At 37.3% G+C, this 20,884-nt stretch overlaps 1 protein-coding gene across 1 annotated transcript; it reads right to left on the bottom strand.

Annotated features, from left to right (window-relative positions):
• Positions 1-13,526: 13,526 nt before the first annotated feature.
• LOC307165929 (uncharacterized protein) lies at positions 13,527-20,431 on the bottom strand (the record flags this gene model as incomplete). Its single annotated transcript, XM_079884012.1, has 5 exons — positions 13,527-13,534; positions 16,741-16,821; positions 17,452-17,514; positions 19,626-19,979; positions 20,083-20,431. The coding sequence occupies 5 exons, from the start codon at positions 20,429-20,431 to the stop codon at positions 13,527-13,529; spliced, it is 855 nt and encodes a 284-aa protein (XP_079740138.1).
• Positions 20,432-20,884: the final 453 nt, after the last annotated feature.

Consider the following 20,884-nt stretch of genomic DNA (forward strand, 5'->3'; position numbering starts at 1 on the left):
TCGCTCTCGGGCTTGGCAGCCGACGTCACTGCGCAGTGCATTCTGGGACGTAAACAAGAGTGCGCCGCCATTTTGTGAGGCCACATCGGGCGAGATTTAAAACAATCACTTACTACACGAAACAATGTTGAAAAGTCGATTAAAAGAACGAAATGTACTATACAGAGAAACTTCTACCTGACGCAAGAAAACGGTACATGGAAAAGATGTCATTGATCGGAAATATGGATCCGTTTGAGGTGCCTGCAAGAGAATATACTCGAGACCCCGACGATTTACCTCCTCTGACATTTCCAGATATTTTTGTTTATTTAGTCTGTGGTGTGAGTGCTTATTCCGAGGCTCAGTTTCGTAATTATAAATCTATGGAAGCCCACGTTCAGTTCACAAATGGCTGGGTTAATGACTTGGAAGCCTACAAACCGCTGAGTTGTGAAAACACTGTTGTTCGTACAAAGGTGCGTATCATCTTGCTTACCTAGTTGTGATTAGTAAAACTCCTGACTACCTACTATAGTGTTTTGTCCTCTGTAGAGGACATTATGTTTTAGCGATTACTCTGAGACATTACATGTCCTGTACAGAGCACATTCAGGGCTTTTCAGAGATAAGTTACCAAATGATTGTATGTTTCACCATGACAACTGCGTGTCGGTGTGTGCGCGTAGCGCAGTTTGTAGGAGCGAATAAGCTGTTTTTGTACTTTAAAGCTGTACTGCTGACACAATGTTTTCTGACTGTAGCCTATTCAAATCCTGGTGCGCCGTCACCAGACCAATAGTGTGTGTGTGTGGCTGTCTGTGAGCGTTTGCGCATTTTGAAGGAGTGACTAAGCTGGTTGTTGGTTCGCTGACACCGCGCCGCCTCCCTCTCTTACTGTGTCCCGCACAAAATATTTGTTTGTTGTATAAGTCATAAGATAGATGTGTCCATTAATTTGATTATTAGATTTGATTGTGCATTAGCCTCACATATGACTGACTTTGCTATATGCAGGCAGCGATGTGATGATGCCTGATTGAACTTGGGTTGCAGAATGAATATATGAACATATATGCCACATTGATAGGTCACAGCCTACCCATGACAAGATTTCACCGCACGTTACTGTACTGCATACATATGAATAATTATGTTCAAAATGTTTAAGCATTCAGAATTATAGCCACGTTAATAACGTTTGTAAGAAACCAAACCGTTTGTAAATCCGTCCAGATTTCAGCGAGATAAGAGGATTTGTGTGCGTGCTGCTCACTCACCTTAATTCACAGAGCCCTGTCCTAAGATGGCCGCCGGTGATGCCGGAAGTGACTCCGCCTTAAGACATCTAGCCTTTATATGATATCTATGGGAGGGACAACAGTTCGTTTTTACGACAGAGTGTTTGAAAGCATTATACTACCAGACACTAGGGGGAGCTCGTAGAGAAAAAACACTCAGACTTGCATAGTGTCCCTTTAAATAAATGTTATTTTTAAAGCAGCCTACTTCAGTGTGACATTTTACCATATTATCATGCTTAACACATATAAAGTACTGAACATCGTTCTTTCTGTTTTATTGCTTTAAAAATAAATAGCATATTAAGCCAATTAAGCAAAAACCTGTCAACAAAAGTCTGAAAAAAAACTGGTATTACACTTGACATTCTGTCCCCCTCACTTTTGAAATGATGGCTACGCCCCTGCTGACGCCTATTTTTCACGCGACACGCAAATGTAAATGTTCCACTTCGTGAAGTGGATGAGGGAAGTTTATATGGACAGACCCTCATTCCCTCGATTTTGACCGAGGGAGCGAGTCTACTTCATATATACACTTCAGGCACCTATATGTCCCACAATGCAGTACGATTGTGACGTCACCACAAATCTCGTCTAATCTCCACCACAACAAACAACTCTATGATATATTAATTATATATTTTTTTAATTTACAACAACCCAAACACACTTATATACATTTGGATTCTGCATTAAACAAATTCTTAAAAGGAAAAAAATGTAAATAATAAATAAACTCCATAGCTGATTCCAAGTGATCAAGGGCTTAGGACGTTCCAGTTCAGCCCACCGCAGTTTCCGCCAGTAGTGGGCACTCATGCAACGTAAGCAATGATGTACATCTGAGTGAACGAGACGGAGGGAAGTTAGCGAGTGAAGGGCATGACAATTTTGGACTGGAACGCAGCCTAGGAAAAGATGTTGATGTCATTTTCACGCAGCTGACACGCAACAAGCAAATTCAATATATTAGTACATACTGTAGTTCCAGGAAGAAAAGTAGTTATGACTAAATATTTATGAATAATTAAAATCAGAAAACGGTTTAGATCAAATTCAATTTATTAGTGGTAGTTATTAGTCTATTTTCCACGTTTAATTAGAGTATAGATCTATTAAATTAATGGCAAAATAATCTTACACCGTTCTAATTATTTGTCATGAATAGGTGCTCTCAGCGTGTTAGTTGTGTTGTTTTACGGTAATGCTGCCGTTTTAATCTAATAGATGTTGACTGCTTTGGCAAACCGAATTGATAATTATAGTCATGTTTGCATGAGTTTTAAATTGGGAATTTTCCAGGAAGTTATGTACAGTAATTAACTGTATTGTTTTTTTTTTTTTTATTGTATATGCTTCAATTAACTTGTGTACGTGCCGTATTTGATTGTAAACGTGCCTCATGTGTGTCTTTACAGGTATGTTTGGGCTTTATTTTGAGTCTATATGTTTAATGATGTAAATAAATAATAAAAGAACTACAAATAACCTTTTTCTTTTTTTCTTTTTTTGTACTGGTGGTGTAAAGGAATACAAATATTCTCCTAGTGCATGTTTAATCATATTTTATTAAATTATTTGTTAATGCATTATTTTGTCATGCCTTTACTTGCCCAGTCAACACTTTAATCTCACAGTGATCTCACCATGTGGTCACAACATCATCAATGTGAGTCACAGTGAGCTAAAAGAGTAACTCTAAAAGTGTAACTCACAGCGCACTCTCTGTGGCCACAATATGAGCTCATCCCAGATAGAAATGGTGTTGTTCTATCAATGTTGTTATGTTCTTGTAATGGTTTCTGTAGATCATTTTATTTTTGTTACCAGAATGTTCTCCTAAAGGAAGGATAACACTCTCTAAAACATTTTAAACATGTTTAGTCCTAACATTGATAGAACATTATCCCTTAACATTCTTATAAAGTTTTAGCGGGAAGTTTCCCAGCAGACACAGGAGTGAACCTCTTATAAGAGGCTTAGATGTCGAAGTGTGTTTGAATGTAATAGTTTGGTTTGGTCACCGTTATGGTGATCAGTGTTTCCTTTAGTTGGGCTCTTTGGCCTTGACTATTTGATGTTAGTTTTTCTCTGGCTGCTATAAGTGTTTATTATAGCAAGAGAAAATGTGATCAAGTATGCTGGCTACTTGTTGATCATAATGTGACTGTCTGATTTCACCCAGGGACTAAATCTTAAAGCCTCCTGTCCACTATCTAGCCGGGATCATTTAGATGCAGCCTTGGCACTTCACCAGGCGAGGGCGCTGTTACTGTGGTTCAGTGCTTCACCAAAGCTTCATTTGCCCATCACTACCACCAGTGTTTTAATCAGAAAATATGGAGTATTTATTATAAAAACAAAAACTGTGCACAATAAGATTTAAACGCCTTTAACAAGACAAACACAAACCTCAAGAATCAACGTGTGAATCTCAATAACGGTGACGTGCTTCATGCAGCAATGCATTCTGGGTGCATCATACAAAACTAATCAGTGGCTCCCAGAATGCATTGCGGCATGAAGCATGTCACCGTTATTGAGATTCACGCGCTGATTCTTGAGGTTTGAGTGTGTCTAAGTGAATCAGTAGATCAAAAATATTTAGTGTTTTTTATACACTTTTTTTTTATTACAAAAATGTTGGATGTCATCCTATAATAAACATTACTATAATCAATTATATGAAATTAATTACACATTTGAAAGTCTAGAAGGGATCAGCTGATCAGAACACAACATCATGATTATATTAGTTTAGATTAGATTAGATTTCTTTATTTGTCATTGTACAATTTTACATACAACAAAATTTATAGACTCTCCAACGTATACAGGTAAGAGTAGTTGAATACATATTGCAATCAAGGCCGTATTGCTCATAAATAAATAAAGTGCTCGTAGTGCTTCAGTTCATGGTTCATTATTGTGATAGCTTTGGGGCGGTGGTGGCGCAATGGATAAGACACATGCCTTTGGTGTGAGAGACCCGGGTTCGAATCCACTGTGAGACACCAATGTGTCCCTGAGCAAGACACTTAACCCCTAGTTGCTCCAGAGGCGTGCGACCTCTGACATATATAGACATGTAAGTCGCTTTGGATAAAAGCGTCAGCTAAATGAATAAATGTAAATGTAAGCTGTTCATGAGTCTCGTTGTGCGTGATTTGATAGACCTGTAGATTTATTCCTTCTTAAAGAGGCAGTTTGTTAATGAAAGCATTAACTATCATACATGTACTAACATGTCGTTAAGGCTGCCATTATTCATGCGTGAATCCATAATGACTCCATCGTAGTTCAGGATAACTCTTCAGTGTTTCATGATTAGTTCATGCTTTCAATTATCATTAGTTCATGTAGAATTAAGTATTAATTAGGTATTAGTACATGGTTATTCATATACCCTTATTGTAAAGTGTTAGCCTTTTTTCTAATTTAATGCAATTAAACAACACACTCTCCAGAGCAAACTATTATTCTTTATCAGATAGCTGTTCAAATCACTGACACACTCTTAATATGAAGATAATTCTTCATCATCAGATGTTTGAGTGACACTATGTCCAGGATCAGGAATAATACAGTATGATCTGTGTGTATCAATACACAACTCTGAGATCACAACGTGAATGTGTGCAAGAATAAACTGAGCATGTTCAAATTAACTCTTTCCAGACTAATTCCACTAAATGTCTTTAGAGAAAATACAGATTTCTTTACCTGTGAGAAGTGAAGAGAGAATGATCAGTCCCAGCAGACACAGATCACACTTATCAGCCATTTTGTGTTTCTGTCAGTCTTTCTCTTCATTATATATAGTTACAGCTCTTCCTTTAAACATCATCAGCTCCTCCTCTGGTTGGTAACTTCCTCAGAGTAATTTTTATGTGTCTATTTTTTTTTTTTCATTTACACTTTTTTTCCCCATCACATCACGTACACATTGTGTTGCGATATGTGTGTGTGCACCATGAAGCTTTTATTAGGCTACTAAGTTTGTGCTTGTGAAACCACAAATTCACAACCTCCAGAAGTGTTGATGCGTCAAGATCACACTTCATCTATATATACACAGCAAAAACTCCAGTGTTAAATTAACTCTCCTGGGAATTTATTTCAGACCACACTCAAAAGTGTTAAAATAAGGGTACATAAAAAGTACCCATGTTTATCCGATCTAATTTGATAGATCTATGTTTGATAGATCTAATTTGATCTATGTTTGATCCGATCTAATTTGATAGATCTATGTTTATCCGATCTAATTTGATCATATTCAGACAGACGTGTGAGCAGCGATTTTGCGCAGGCCTGCTGAGAGGGAGCAAAATGCCAAAACCGACAAAAACAGAGGCGAAGCAACAGGCAGATTCGGCGGCGGAAGAGGACTATGTAAGCCTCAGTCGAGTCACGGAACTCATGGAGCAGCAGAGGGTCATGTTCAGGGAATTAATTCAACAACAGCAGGAAAACTTCAAAGGATTCATAAAACTCATCATGGAATCAACAAACACCCGCATGGATTCACAGTTAAAAGACATTCAAGAGCTAAAAACAAGCCTGCAGTTCACGCAAAGTGAGGTGGACACTATAAAAGAAGAGCAAAGGAAACTCACTGAGAGCACGGACACATTACAAAATGATTTCTATAAAGTATGTGACAATCTGCACGTCATCACGGATAAACTGGAGTATCTGGAGGGACAGAGCCGCAGAAAAAACCTGGTCTTTGAGGGAGTGTTGGAGTCGCCTGGGGAGACCTGGGCTGACGCAGAGGAAAAAATCAAACAATTGCTGAGGGAGAAACTACAACTACAACACCCGGTGGAAATGGAGAGAGCCCATCGCGTAGGGAAACCTGGCGGGAGAGACTGGCCGAGACCTATCATCGCCAAACTACTGCGTTGGAAGGATCGAGAAGCAATCCTGCAGCACGCTAAACAACTCAAAGGAACGAAAATTTACATAAACGAGGACTACACGGACTCCATTAAAAGGAAACGAAAAGAGCTGATGCCGGAGCTGAGAGCTGCCAGGGAACGGGGGGACATAGCCTTCTTGCGATATGATAAACTCATTGTAGGCCTACGTCCGCGAACCAGTACACCAAACCAAGTTTAAACACCGGGAAAACGTATGGATTTTGGTATGTAAAAACACATAATTTCACATGTCCTGTAATATACTGTATATAGCCTACTCATACAATGACGTCCAATCATACTTCATATGCTACTGATGGCAGTGACCTAGGATTACAGCAAAGGATTTTGGACTGTGAGCTCTTAGAGCTGAAAGCTTCAGAGTATACCGAACATACTGGACTTGGAAGAACAGTTAGACCCAGATAACCTGTTCTTAACATCTAATGCAATTAATTGCAAATACTACACTGAGAATGAATTTAACATCTCTATTAAAACAGAAGGGAAATTCTCAATTATCCATTTCAATAGTAGAAGCATGTACGCGAATTTTGACGCAATCAAAGAATACTTAAAACAGTTTGAGCAACCATTTAGTATCATTGCATTATCAGAAACATGGTTTAATGAGGATAGAGGCATTGTTTTTGAGTTAAACAATTATACATTAAACTATGTAAACAGAACTAATAAAGGGGGAGGAGGAGTTGCTATATATGTCCTCAAGAAATTTAAATTCAAAATATTGGAAAACATGACAGCATCAATAAACAATTTGCTTGAATGCTTATCAATAGAAATTATCAATGAAAAAAAGAAAAACATAATAGTTAGTTGTTTATACAGGTCACCAGGCTCATGCATGGAAATATTTACAAATTGGACGGAAAAAACATTCTCAGAATTGAGTAATAAGGTATTATTTATCTGTGGGGATTATAACATCGATTTGATAAATCCAAATAAACATAAGACAACTGATGAGTATATTAATAGGATGTACAGTATGAGTTTATACCCGACTATCACAAGACCTAGTAGAATAACAACGCACAGTGCTACTCTCATTGACAACATTTTCACTAATAATATGCAGTTCACAAATACCAGCGGTCTAATGGTTTGTGATATAACGGATCATCTGCCCGTATTCACGGTGTATGATGATAATGAGTTACATCAAAAATCACCTCAAAAATATTTTTATAAACGAGCAAGAACTGAGGACTCAATTTACTCACTCTATAGGGACTTAACAAAACAAGATTGGAACGAGGTATATAACAAGAATGATGTAGATAGTGCTTACGATACTTTCATGGAAATTTTCAGTGTAGTATACAATAAAAACTGTCCAATTCAGCAATACAGTAAAAACAGAAAAACGACAAAATGTCCGTGGCTAACCAAGGGTTTACAAAATGCTTGTAAGAAGAAAAACACTCTATATAGACAATTCATTAGACTAAGAACTGAGGATTCTGAAAGTAGATATAAAACATATAAAAATAAACTGACCAATATATTAAGGAAGGCTAAGAAACTATATTATGCCGATCTGTTGTATAAAAGCAAGAACAACATGAAAGGGGTATGGGGAATACTAAACACTATAATCAAGGGTAATGCAACAAATAATTCATATCCAAACTATTTCACTGATGGGATCAATGACAATCATAATATTTAAAATTTAAAAAACATAAAATTTTAATAGTTTTTTTGTAAATGTTGGACTGGATCTGGCAGCAGAGATTCCGGAGTGTAGTAACAACGAAATGGAGTCATTGATAGACATTAATTCAAAAACGATGTTTTTGTCTGGAGTAACTGAAACAGAAATAATAGATGTCGTTAACGGGTGTAAGAACAAATCGTCTACAGACTGTTTTGATATAGACATGACACTAGTTAAACAAATTATATATAGTATTTTGAAACCATTAACCTACATATGCAACTTATCGTTTCAAATAGGAACATTTCCAAATAAAATGAAAATTGCAAAAGTTATACCTATACATAAAAATGGGAACAAACACATCTTCACCAACTATAGACCTGTCTCTCTGCTCCCCCAGTTTTCCAAAATCTTAGAGAAACTTTATAACAGTAGAATGGATCATTTCATAGATAAGCATAAACTAATTAATGAAGGTCAGTACGGGTTTCGAGCAACAAGGTCAACTACAATGGCCATCATCGATGCAATAGAAGAGATTACTAATAGTTTAGAGGGAAAGAAATATGCAGCTGGAATATTCATTGACTTGAAAAAAGCATTTGATACACTTAATTATTCTATATTATTAAAAAAATTAGACAGATATGGCATAAGGGGAGTGGCTTTGAGCTGGATTCAAAGCTATTTAACTGGGAGACAACAGTATGTGAAGATGGGGGAGTTTACATCAGGTTATTTGGACATTGGTTGTGGGGTCCCACAGGGATCTGTCTTAGGCCCAAAGTTGTTCAATTTATATATTAATGACATTTTTAATGTGTCTAAATTATTAAAATTTGTGATTTTCGCAGATGACACAAACGTCTTCTATTCAAATGACAATTATAGTACTTTAGTAACTAACATAAACTGTGAACTAAGAAAATTAAAAACATGGATGGACATTAACAAATTGTCCCTCAACCTAAATAAAACAAAAGTAATGTTTTTTGGTAATTATAATAGAAAACCAGACTCAGTAAATATAGACGGTGTGGTTTTAGATACAGTATTAGAAATTAAATTCTTAGGAGTCACCATTGACAGTAAATTAAGCTGGAAACCACACATAAGACACATACAAGGTAAAGTCTCCAAAAGTATCTCAATCATTAATAAAGCAAAGTTTTTCTTAAATTACAATGCATTATTTTTGTTATATAGTTCATTAGTTTTGCCATATCTAAACTACTGTGTAGAAGTTTGGGGAAATAACTATAAAAGCTCATTACACCCCCTTGTTATACTCCAAAAACGGGCTGTAAGAATTATACACTGTTAACCCTTGCTGTAAAAAAAGGCCAAATTCTGACAATATTATACCATTTTCCATTAAAACAGTAATATACCGTAGAAAATAAAACTAGCCTACAGGAATATACTGTGAATTAACAGTGCTCAAAGTCGACACTCAGAGGCCGTTTCCCAATCACACCCTATACCCTCATTCACTATTCCCTACATTAGTTCACCAATATAGTCCACTTGAATGAAAAGAAGTGAGTGAATTGAGAAACTGATGAACACTGATGAGCAGAATCACTGAACGACAGAGAATCAAGAACAGAAAAAAGAGAAACACAGAAACTACAACTGACTTCCAGCAACACTGAGTGTGAAACCAGTTTACAAACCAGTTTATGATTATTTCTTTCATACATGTACAAAAGTTCTTGTTGAGAATTAACAGAGATTGAGTTAATAATAAAGTTTGTTGTCACCATGATGGAGATCAGTATTTGCTTTAGTTGGGCTCTTGTCCCTGGACTTCTTACCATTCATCTCTCTCTGACTGCTTTAACTGTGTGTTTATAAAGCGCAGATCTGTTATAGCAAGAAAAAGTCAAGAGGAAGATGATCAGTTGTTTTTGGCTTTTGTGATGATTTAACATTCATCCTGGACATGTCTGATTTTCAGAGCTTTCCTCTATATATTCTTTGAATTTATGGGTATTTCATATTTATCTGTGAATCTACAACATGAAATCAACATTTCTGTAATCAGGTCTTCTGAAGAATATTGTAATCATATAGTGCATTAATACATGTTTAACTCCTGCTTGACTCAGACACACACAGATATCAACAATCAGCACATGAATCTCAACAATGGTGACAATCAAAAGTTTCATGTCGCAATGCATGCTGGGTTCCAGGATAATATAAAACTCCCAGCATGCACCTCTGCATGAATAATAAAAAAATATTGCCACCATTATTGAGATTCATGTGCTAAATTGTGATATCTCTGTGTTTCTAAAAGTCAGCATAGCTTTGTTTGTTTTTTGGTTTATGCATGATGTGTTAAAAAAAAGTCATTGTAATTTATTGCTGTGGTTTCACAGTGGTGCTAATGAAACACTTTTGAATGAGAATTAAACTCTGAATGAGTGATAATAATTTCCTTAGTGAATGAACAGGCTATATGATGATTTTATCACCATAATCAACATAACCACAATCATTCATAAACTGTGTGTGTGCACAAGTGTGACTTGCAAAAACACAGCTCAAGCAGCAAACGAAAAACTAATGCTTTAGCATCAGCAACCCAACTAAAGCAAGCACTGATCTCTATAATGGTAACTTCAAACCAAACATTTTCAATTAAACATCTCAACAACAACTTCTGTAGATGTATGACAGAAATAAAGTCACAATAATAAGTGTAATAATGTGTAATGTCTGGAAGTCAGTTGAAGTTCTTGTGTTTCTCTATTTTCTGTTCTAACAGCAGGTGTTCATCACTAATGCTCAACAATCACTTACATATTCTCTTAATTATCTCACTGCAACACTGTCTCAATGCTACTTTTTACTCTTTGTAGTGTGGATTTCCCTGTGGGGTTGAAGGGGTTAACAGTGTAAGATATAAAGACACACCCACAAAATGTATTTTAACAGTAATAAACTGTAAGTTATAAAACAGGTTTATACTGGCAACACTGTTGCCAGTAGTTTACTGTAAAATGTATTTTTTGGGTCACCATTGTGCAGAAGAGTAGAGCCTGTGCTTCAGTCCAGGAGAAAATCTACAAACATTGATGATACGCTGCATGTTGCTTTATTTAACAGGCGGTGACTGTGTAGTTGCTGGTCCAGTGGAAATCTCTTTATTTACCAACATTTTTTTGTGGTTTCAAATGAAAAAAGTTCATAGTAATACTTTGCTCACTTTATTAATGCATTATACATTTTGGTTAATACATTTAAATGACAGTTGGTTAATTTAAGACAGTCGGTTTCTGTAAGTGAAAGTAGTTAACTCGAGTTTTAGTGCATTTTTACAGTAACATACTGTAGATTGCAGTAAAGAACTGGCAACAGTGTTGCCAGTATTTTACTGTAAAAAAACCCGGTAAGGTCTAACAGTGTACATAAAGTAGGATATTGTGATCACACTAATATATTATTTCTGCAGTCTAAACTATTAAAAATGCATGACTTAGTTGATTTCTCTACTGCCCAACTTCTGTTTAAAGCAAACAAAAATGTGCTACCTGCAAGGATACAAATGCTTTTTGCACGCACAGAAGGGGGATATAACCTGAGGGGGTGTGATAACTTTAAGGTTCAAGCAGTGTCTTCTACTAGGAAAAGTATGTGTGTGTCTGTATGTGGAGTTAAACTCTGGAACAAATTGGGGGCAGAATATAAACAATGTCCAAATATACATCATTTCAAATCAAGATATAAAAAAAAGGTATGGTCAAAGTACCAAAAGGAGGAAATGGGTACTTGATTGCTAATGGGTGTTATAAAGTGCTGTGTACTTTAAAGGTCAGATCTAATTAATAATGAAGTATATGTGGTTGTTACTATGATACTATTGCAGTTGTTACTGCCACTGTTATTGCTATTGCTGTTGTGTTGTTATCATCACTATTTTAACTTTAAACTTCAAATGTAAAATTCTAGGATTAATACCTAACAATCTGTGGATTATTCTTAGAATCAAACTCAATCAATTCAGACAGAGGTATTGCTATTGATGCTGATGGTAATATAAAGGAATTAAATTCTTAGAAGTAAAACATGCACATATCTATGTACTTCGCATTCAACATAACCCGTAGTATAGGGCAGACATGTGGGGGCCGGCAGCTCGAGGAAACCCTCTTCTGGCAGCAGACTCCTAAAATTTGTCTCTTTTAATGCATAGTATAGGACACTTAACAAATGATGGTCTGGTTGCTCGGGGGCTGCTCCCCTCTGGCAGCAGGTCCAGTCACAGAAAAGAAGGAAAAGCCCCGAATCCCTTTTAACACATATCATTAAGACTATTCTTGTTATCATAAGCATCAATCGGTCTGAGATTACTGTACCTTTCATGAATAAAAGTGGAGTATTTTATGTATCATTCAAACACTTTGATACAGAGTAATGCTATATGGGTTGTAATGGTGATGATGAATAACGGTAATGCCAACATGGTAATGAATTCTATATGGGAGACAGAAATAATACACTGGTTGTAGCGTGTGAGATACTGTAAATGTTGACTTGGTATAATGCAGTGTCGTATTTGTTAATATGTAACCAACTCGGTTGATAGTTGTTTTGTAAAATGGTAAGAAATATGTAGTGTTGTTGTCTATTGTTATTTGGGTTTATGAACAGGGGTGGGAGTCAATAAGCTTGTCTTCTTCCCACTCCTTTTCGAGCTGTAATGTAAATTATTTTGTCTTTTTTTCTCTTTTATTATGTATATATATATTTCTGTTTTCTTTTCTTTAGCTCGAAATAAAATATTCAAATCAAATCAAATCAAATCAAATCTAGTCAAGGGCCCAACTAAAGCAAACACTGATCACCATAACGGTGTGATTTTCTCCTTCAGTGATTCTGCTTATTAACATCAGGTGACTTCAATAATTGTCAATCATCACTCAATTAATCACTGAATAATTAATTATAACTTAATTATATCTTAATTATAACTTTAACACTGATTAACTGTTATTTTAACTCTCTTAGGGGCTGTTTACACAACACCGTTTTCAACGTTACACTTTTTACGTTCATTTACACAACAATGGTGTTTTGGGGCCTGATAATGCAAATGTTTGAAAACGGGTTTCAAAGTGCAAGTTTTGAAAACGGTCTCCTCGTAAATAATCAAAATGTGAATCTCTGAAGTCGATGAGGTCATGCACATGCGTGTTCAGTCTATTGTGTTTCATCGCCATCTGATGGACTGTCTGCAGAATAGAGGGTTTTTAGTCATTATTCATATTAATTCAGTTCAGTGGTGATTTGCTTCAATGACTGTGTAAGGTTCATCAATTATGAAATGATTCGGCAACTCTTCCCCTCATTCTTCAGCACTGAAACAGGGCTGAATAAACGGGACTAAGTGAGCTCACACCGGTCTATTTCCCGCGCGTCTCACTATCTCTGTAGCGGGAAAACTCCAAAAACAGTGATAGCGAGCACAACGCTGACTACGCTCAGCTGAGCACAGTGCTAAGTGTGATGTTCTCCGCTGTGATTATCAGTTGAGACTCATTAGAACATCTTTCGTCGCCGTTTATTCTTAAAGTGGCGCTCCTCTGAGTGTGTCTATGCCCACGCAAGCCACATCCGCGTGTCTCACTCTCCTGCTGGAGCAAGCACAGTGCTTAAGGGTCTGAAACTGAAAAAGATGTCTCTCCCCTGTGGCTATCAGGGACAATTATTGAGCATATCACTCTCTAAAGAGCATCTTTAGCCAGTGGTTGTTTTACAGCCCCGTGCCAATGTGTGTGTCACTTGCCAGGGCTGTGCCTACGCAAGCCGCATTCATCAAGGATGAACACTCATGGCAAAGCGCAAGTCTCGCCTCTCTGCGCTCGCGTTCTGCAGCTCAGCAGCGACCCAGGCCCCGACGCAAAGCCGTAAGCCGCGCCTCTGCCCGGCCAAACTGCTAATTCTATGAACGCCAGTCCCCGACCCAACATGGCGAGCTGTAAAAATTCAGCCCTTAGCCACCCGGGCCGAGAAAAGCTATCCCCGGAAAGCAATCCTCGGTGTGAGCTTACTGGCGAAAATGCTGTCAGGCTTCTATGGCCGTTACTTCCTCGTTCCCAAGAAGGATGGCGGCATCAGGCCCATCCCAGACCTCGGACATCTGAACTACGCCCTCATGAAATGGCTGTTCAAGATGCTAACTTTGAATCGTTCTTGTGGTTTGCATTCGAAGGGGTTGCATACCAATATACAGTCCTGCCCTTGGACTGTCTCTGGCACCACGCACATTCAATAAGTGTATGGGTGCAAATGTATTTCCCCTGAGACAGAAGGGAATGCATCCTCAACTACCTCGATGACTGGCTCATTTTAGCCCAGTCAGAGGCGGAATTAAACTCTCTCAGATCTGTGCTCCTCAGCCATTTGGGATGCCTAGGACTCAGAATCAACGTAACCAAGATCTCACTGATCTCCAGTCAGAGAATCTCTTCCTGGGTGCAGTAATAGACTCAGCCGAATGAAGGTTTGTCTGACACCCGAGCACGCTCAGACCATTCAACAACTTTTGACTTCGTTCAGAGTAGGGGCCCGTTGCCCTCTCAGAACCTTCAAAGGATGCTAGGCCTCATGGCCTCGACATCGACAGTCCTTCTGCTGGCTCTGCTGCATTGCGCCCCCTGCAGGACTGGCTGAAACCCCAACATTCTATAGTATTCCTGCTAGAAAAGTTGTTTGTCCATGATAAACCTGTGATATTACTTCCATACTAGTCATAATCTGAAAATATACTGTAGTACACATGCAAGAAAAGACTTTAGTACAAACTAGGGTAAAAGCACAATAACACAAAGAATGAAATGGCAACTATATATGTAGACAATACTTTTATTAGTTAAATTAGTAACAAATGTGTACATGTCAAGACTGCTAAGTTTTCGCTCATTTGAGAGTTTGTTGCGAGTCCACATCAGGGAATGCACATCTCAACTTTCCTGCATGGGAAAATAAATAGGCTGAGATGTGAGAAGTGAAATCAGAAAGTGATTTCTTTTTGTGTGTGATAAAAGTCATGAATTTAGAGAGCATGCTAAAATACCATGTAACAACTTTACAAAACAACTTTAATGTGCAAAAGTTCTACCACTGGACCATTAAAGTACACATTTAAAATACACTTTGGAGGGGAATAAAAAAATTATACAGTTTATTTTATTAAAACAGTTTTGGATGTCCTATTGTAGAAACATTACTATAATCAGTTGCATGACATTAATAACACACATGACAGTTTAGAAGAGATCAGCTGATCAGAAAACTACATGATGATTATATCGTTATCTAGGGCTGGGCAATATGGGCAAAAAATCATATCTCTATATTTTTTGGTTAAATGGCGATATATGATATATATCTCGGTACTTTCTACGTTTTTCTATTTGGATAAAGAAAATCTGTATTTATTTAAAAAAATGTTCACATCCTGCCCAATGATACAAACAATGTTGATATTGAAGGATATGGAAACAAACATAGTGAATGTAATGTAGGCTATGCAATATATTATGTGCAAAAAGGTGGTTCAAATCACATTACATTCTAACATTGTAGCATTACAACCTAAAAGTAAAAAATAATGATTTTGTTTTTAAATTGATGAAAGGCTAAACTAAAAATGAAAATAAAAACAAAAGCACAAACTAATTTTATTAGCCTGCATTTGATTACCCCATTATACTGGGCACTTTCATAAAAATCTACTTGTAGGTTTAAAATTCCACATATGGCTTATTTATTTTCTCCAACAACAAATATACTGGCTCGAGGTCATGGTGCAAAGAACCCTAGGTTGATTTTACTCTGAACCATCCCTTTAAGGGGTAAAGAATATATATATTACAAATGCAAAAAGAGGGAATGTAAAAATAAGCATGTTAAACATTTTTATCTATATATGAAGACTTCAGATGCAAAAGCCTCTAAGTGCCATCTGAAATTTTCCTCTAGAATGATCGTTTCTATAAAGCTTGTATGTTTATGTTCAGTTATTTCACTTTAATGGCAATGAAAATGACCTATTAATTTTCATTAAAGTGAAATATACGAGATATACCTAAATATACGAGCTTGATAAAAATGCTCATTTTAGGAGAAAATTTCAGATGGCACTTAGAGGCTTTTGCATCTGAAGTCTTCATATAAAGTTACTAAATAGTTGCAAAATATATACAAAAAATATTATAATGAAGAAAACACAAACAAACACAACAATAACAAACAAACAACCCTTACAATTGCCTTAAATTTATGATATTAAAACTATATCAATAGACATGTGAGAATAAAGCATTAAAGAACACCCTCTCACCCCCTCCCCCAACCCCCCCAATCCGCCCGGCCCACCTTTCATCTCATATCTGGAGCCGGGCCTCCTGTGACTCACATTGTGATCATATGGAGAGATCACTGTGAGATCAACGTGTTGACTGGGATGTTAATGAAGATAAATCTGCCCTTTTATTTGTAAAAAAACAAACAAACAAACAAACACATTTTAATCTAAACTTGGTGTCACTATTCTTCAGGGTGATCAGAGTTTTTTCTTTGTTTATAAAGAAAATAAAATGATGAACAATCCTCTGTAAGTTTTTGCTATTGTAAATATTGCTGCAGATTGGAAACTCACCAGTATTTTATTGTAATTTTGCAGGCATCTCTATTTCCTCTGGGTGCTTCGAGTCCTTCCTCCCTGCAAAATAAAAGCATTGACTGACCTCTCGTATGTGTTTTTATCATGATTGCAGATTGTTCCAGATCAGATGAGTGTGAATCATCAGATTGTGTGCGGCTCAAAACTCACCAGCTCTTCTTGCACAGATGATCTGAAGAAGAATCACAGTAGGAGCAGCAAACACTGCCATCTCAACAATAGTCACAATCACTGCAGGAAACATGAGAGGAAGAAGAGAAACTGTACATGACTGAAGTCAAGGGTATTCAACTATCAACAGTTATTGATGAAGCTTTTACAGACTGACTGATAGTTTAATGTTATAAAGCTGTCAGTATAAATGAACGTGTCGTACCTCTGTATAATGATCCAGCAGTCACACTGACTTCAGTTTCTCCTGGATCTGTGGATCACGTCTGTTAGTTCAGTTCAACACATAATGCCACATATACACAACATCATCATCACATAATACTTGAGCTTCATATCACAGAAATGATGAATATGTGCACGAGTCTGTCATCATTATCTTCTTACTTCAATCTCAAGGTGTCAGGAGGAGAAAGACTATCGCCATTGACCAAAAATAAATCTATATTCATAGATATTCATGTTATAACTTATAATGAGTTTCTAGCACACTTGCATTTCTAAGTTTGCAGAAACATTGAAATGTTGAATATCTATTTACTGACAGCATCTAAAACATACAACGTTTCCTGTATGAAAACATTAAAATGCACAAATATTCAGGAATCCTTCGAGGTTGATGTGTGTGACAGTGATCATGTGATCATGAACTGTGTGTAGAAGCTGCTGCTGTAGTTCGTTCATACACACCTTGACTCAGAGAGATTGCTGTGGTGTCTGGAGTCAGTGTTGTTGCTGTAGTTGATATTACAGCTATTAAAAACAAGATGGAAACAGAAATATGATTACACAATGTACATAAGGAATTTATTTTACACACTGTTGTAGTCTAGAGCAGCTCCGTATCAGTGTGACGCTCAGTTCTGGTGCCGGGATGACACACTAACATGGGAAGAGTTGTGTTTAAAGGGCCCCTATTATGCTATTTTAAAGTTTCCTAATGTTGTTGTAGAGTCTCATACAACAGGTTTACATGCATCAAAGGTAAAAAAAAAAACTGTTTAATTTCCTCATAATATACATTTGCACATCACCACATTTTCAATGATTCTCAAACGACTCGTCAGATGAATCAATCTCTCAAAATCCCTCCTTTCCGTGAGCTGCTCTGCTCTGATTGGCCAGACAGCTCAGTCTGTTGTGATTGGCTTACCGTGTACAGCGTGTCGAAAACAAAAACTCCCATTGCCATAACAACGTCGGCTCTGTGTGTCCTGAGGCTTCCGACACTGTAAACTAAACACAGTAACGAACAATGACATCGATTTGACCATATCAATGCGAGCGCAAGTCCAATGATGAAACATTGAAATAACTAGTCATTCAACCCGAACCTCCATCGCAAGGACGACTCGAGCAGGACTCAGTGTTTCTCACTGATACACTACTCAGTTTGAGGTACATTATGAGATGTTGCAACTGTAATTCCTCACCATCAGCATTAACAACTATATGTCCATTAGAGTGCGGATCGGAACTAATTTTTCTGTCCAAGCCCGGCCCGCGTCCGACAGAGCCGTAACCGAACCCAACCCGAGCCCGACAGGCATAAAGATATTTATGTCCGAGCCCGACCCGAGACCGACAGTTAAAATCCCATTTTTTTTCTCATACTAATGACACATGTACGTTTGTTTGTGTGGAAAGCCCGCTTTTATTAAGCAACTGTAGGAAGGCATTCAGAAATGTCAACAGGATGAGTGCATCAGCGCGCACGGAGCAACAAGCGCACTTAACACAGGCGCGCATGCACGTGTTTTGTTGTCACGGCTACATAAACAAATTTCCGCACACAGGAAGACAGATGTTATGGTAATATTTTAAGTGAAAGCATCAGGCACACTGGCTACCTACATAATAAGCTGTTTTAAATTTAAAATGTTCAATGCCTTATCGCGCTGATGTGACCGAGCCCGACCCGAACCCAAACATAAATTCTAAATATCTGTCCGAACCCGGCCCGGCCCTGCCCGTTGGGTACCGGCGGGTCCCGTCGGGCTCGGGTCGGGTATCCATCCTCTAATGTCCATCAACAAACCGATTATTTTACTTGTACTAATTTATTTACATTTACATTTACATTATTTTTCTAATATATTGCGGTGAATACGTGGAAACTGTATCAATAACTGTGCATGTATGCAATGTATACATTAGCCGAGCTCTAGAGTGAGTGATCTGATGTAACATAAACGCTGATAAAACAAATATTTCCACAAAGTAGTGAGAACGACAGACAATCTGCATTAATAGACACAGTTAAAAGTAATAGTGGTCCACAATTGATTAGCAGAAGTATTTCAGTAAGACAGTGATAACGTGAGTTAGCCAGCTAGCAGGAGGCCTACACAATATAAAACTCAAAACTAAGTTTTTTGAACACCATCTTTCAAGAGTAAGTGGTTTTTTAACATCATATTTTCATATTGATCATGACATGCAGTTTGTGTTCAATCATCACAGCTTACAGTGGCAGTAGTTGAGAAGAGAGATGTTACTGTATCATTTATTCCTGCTTTATATGAGAGTGAAACACAGTGAGCTGCTTCCCATAAACCTTCAGCTTTCTTGAATCAATGACATTATTAAGCCTTTGAATTCCTAAAACTGCATACAAATCCTTATAATTCACAATATTGACCTCCCTCATGGGTCATGCATGAAATATTGCATAAAACAGAAGAGTCTATTTTAGCCTAGTATGACCCATAGGAGGTAAATATTGGGAATTATAAGGATTTTTATGCAGTTTATGACTTTGACCACTAATATTTTACAATTGCCAAACGTATGAAGCCATCAGAAAGAGTAGAGTCAGTGTGTGAAAGTTTCCACAAATCTGTCAGAAAAGAGTGTTTTCTCACCTGAATACTTGACAGTGTATCTGACTGAGGTCTTGAGTTGATTACTGTGAGTAAGCTGACATCTCCACTCTCTGTTGTTATCTTCATTCAGGAGTGTTGTAGTCAGAGTGATGATACAGTGATATTGATCTGATGATGATAATATCTGATATCTGGAGTCTGTCTTCAGATCAACACCAGCCTGATTCACCCACAACAGCTCAACTCCCTCAGAACGAACCCGATCACCACAAGAGTATCCATAATCTGAATACAACTGACAGGAGAGAGTCACAGAGCGGCCTGGCCTGATCTCAGTCTGTGAGGATGAAGATGATGACGATGATGATGATGAAGATGATGATGATGGAGACACTGAAACTGAACACAAGACACAAATCACAGATTCTTCAATCATCATCTGAGTTTAAAAGGAGAATCTGCCCTTTTTAAATTGACCAGATAATCATAAACTTACCATGAAGAACATGCAGATAAACATTTACATCAGGTCCTTGTAGTCTGTCATTCACATATTGTTGGCAGGTGTAAGATCCATAATCTTCTTCTGTGACGTTCTTGATGTTCAGAGAGCAGTCAGACTCCAGACTCAGTCTCTCATGTCTCTCTGTGTCTTTCTTCTTTATCCCTTTAGTAATCAGTTCAACTGCTGCTGAACGTCTGAATCCGTTAGTGTAAATCCATCCAGTTGATTTGCAGTCAGAAAGAGCATTATTACAGGACAGACGCACATTTTCACCAGAACTGATGAACTCATGATCATCCACTCCACTGATACCTGAAACACAGTATATCTCAGTGATCATTATGATATTAATAAATGAAAATAATAAACCATACCAGCATAATAAGCAGAAGATTGAAATCATACAGTCTTTTTCCAGTGTTTGATAGTTAATGCATTAATTAACATTTATGGATAAACCAAATCAATCGCCTCTTTAAGAAACAATAAGAAATACCCTGAGTTTGAAACAAATTTAAATAATTGAATATCATCATATCTTGAACGCTTGATTTCAGCTTTGTCATAAACATTACTGGACGGCACAGGATTAGTTGATCCTCCTCTTCAACCGTAGAAAATACACTAATAACTGACCTTAAAAGCTCTTTATCTGTTCTGTGTTTCTCTCTTTCCTTCAAACTCACCCTACTGTGACTTATGCACAGCTAAATACAAAATAACAATTCAAAACCCACAAAGAATATTTGTGGAACAGTTCCCAAAGGAAGGAGCAAAACTCAGGGAAGGTTTG

This window comes from Squalius cephalus, assembly GCF_949319135.1.
Source record: "Squalius cephalus genome assembly, chromosome: 1".
NCBI classification, from domain to species: domain Eukaryota; kingdom Metazoa; phylum Chordata; class Actinopteri; order Cypriniformes; family Leuciscidae; genus Squalius; species Squalius cephalus.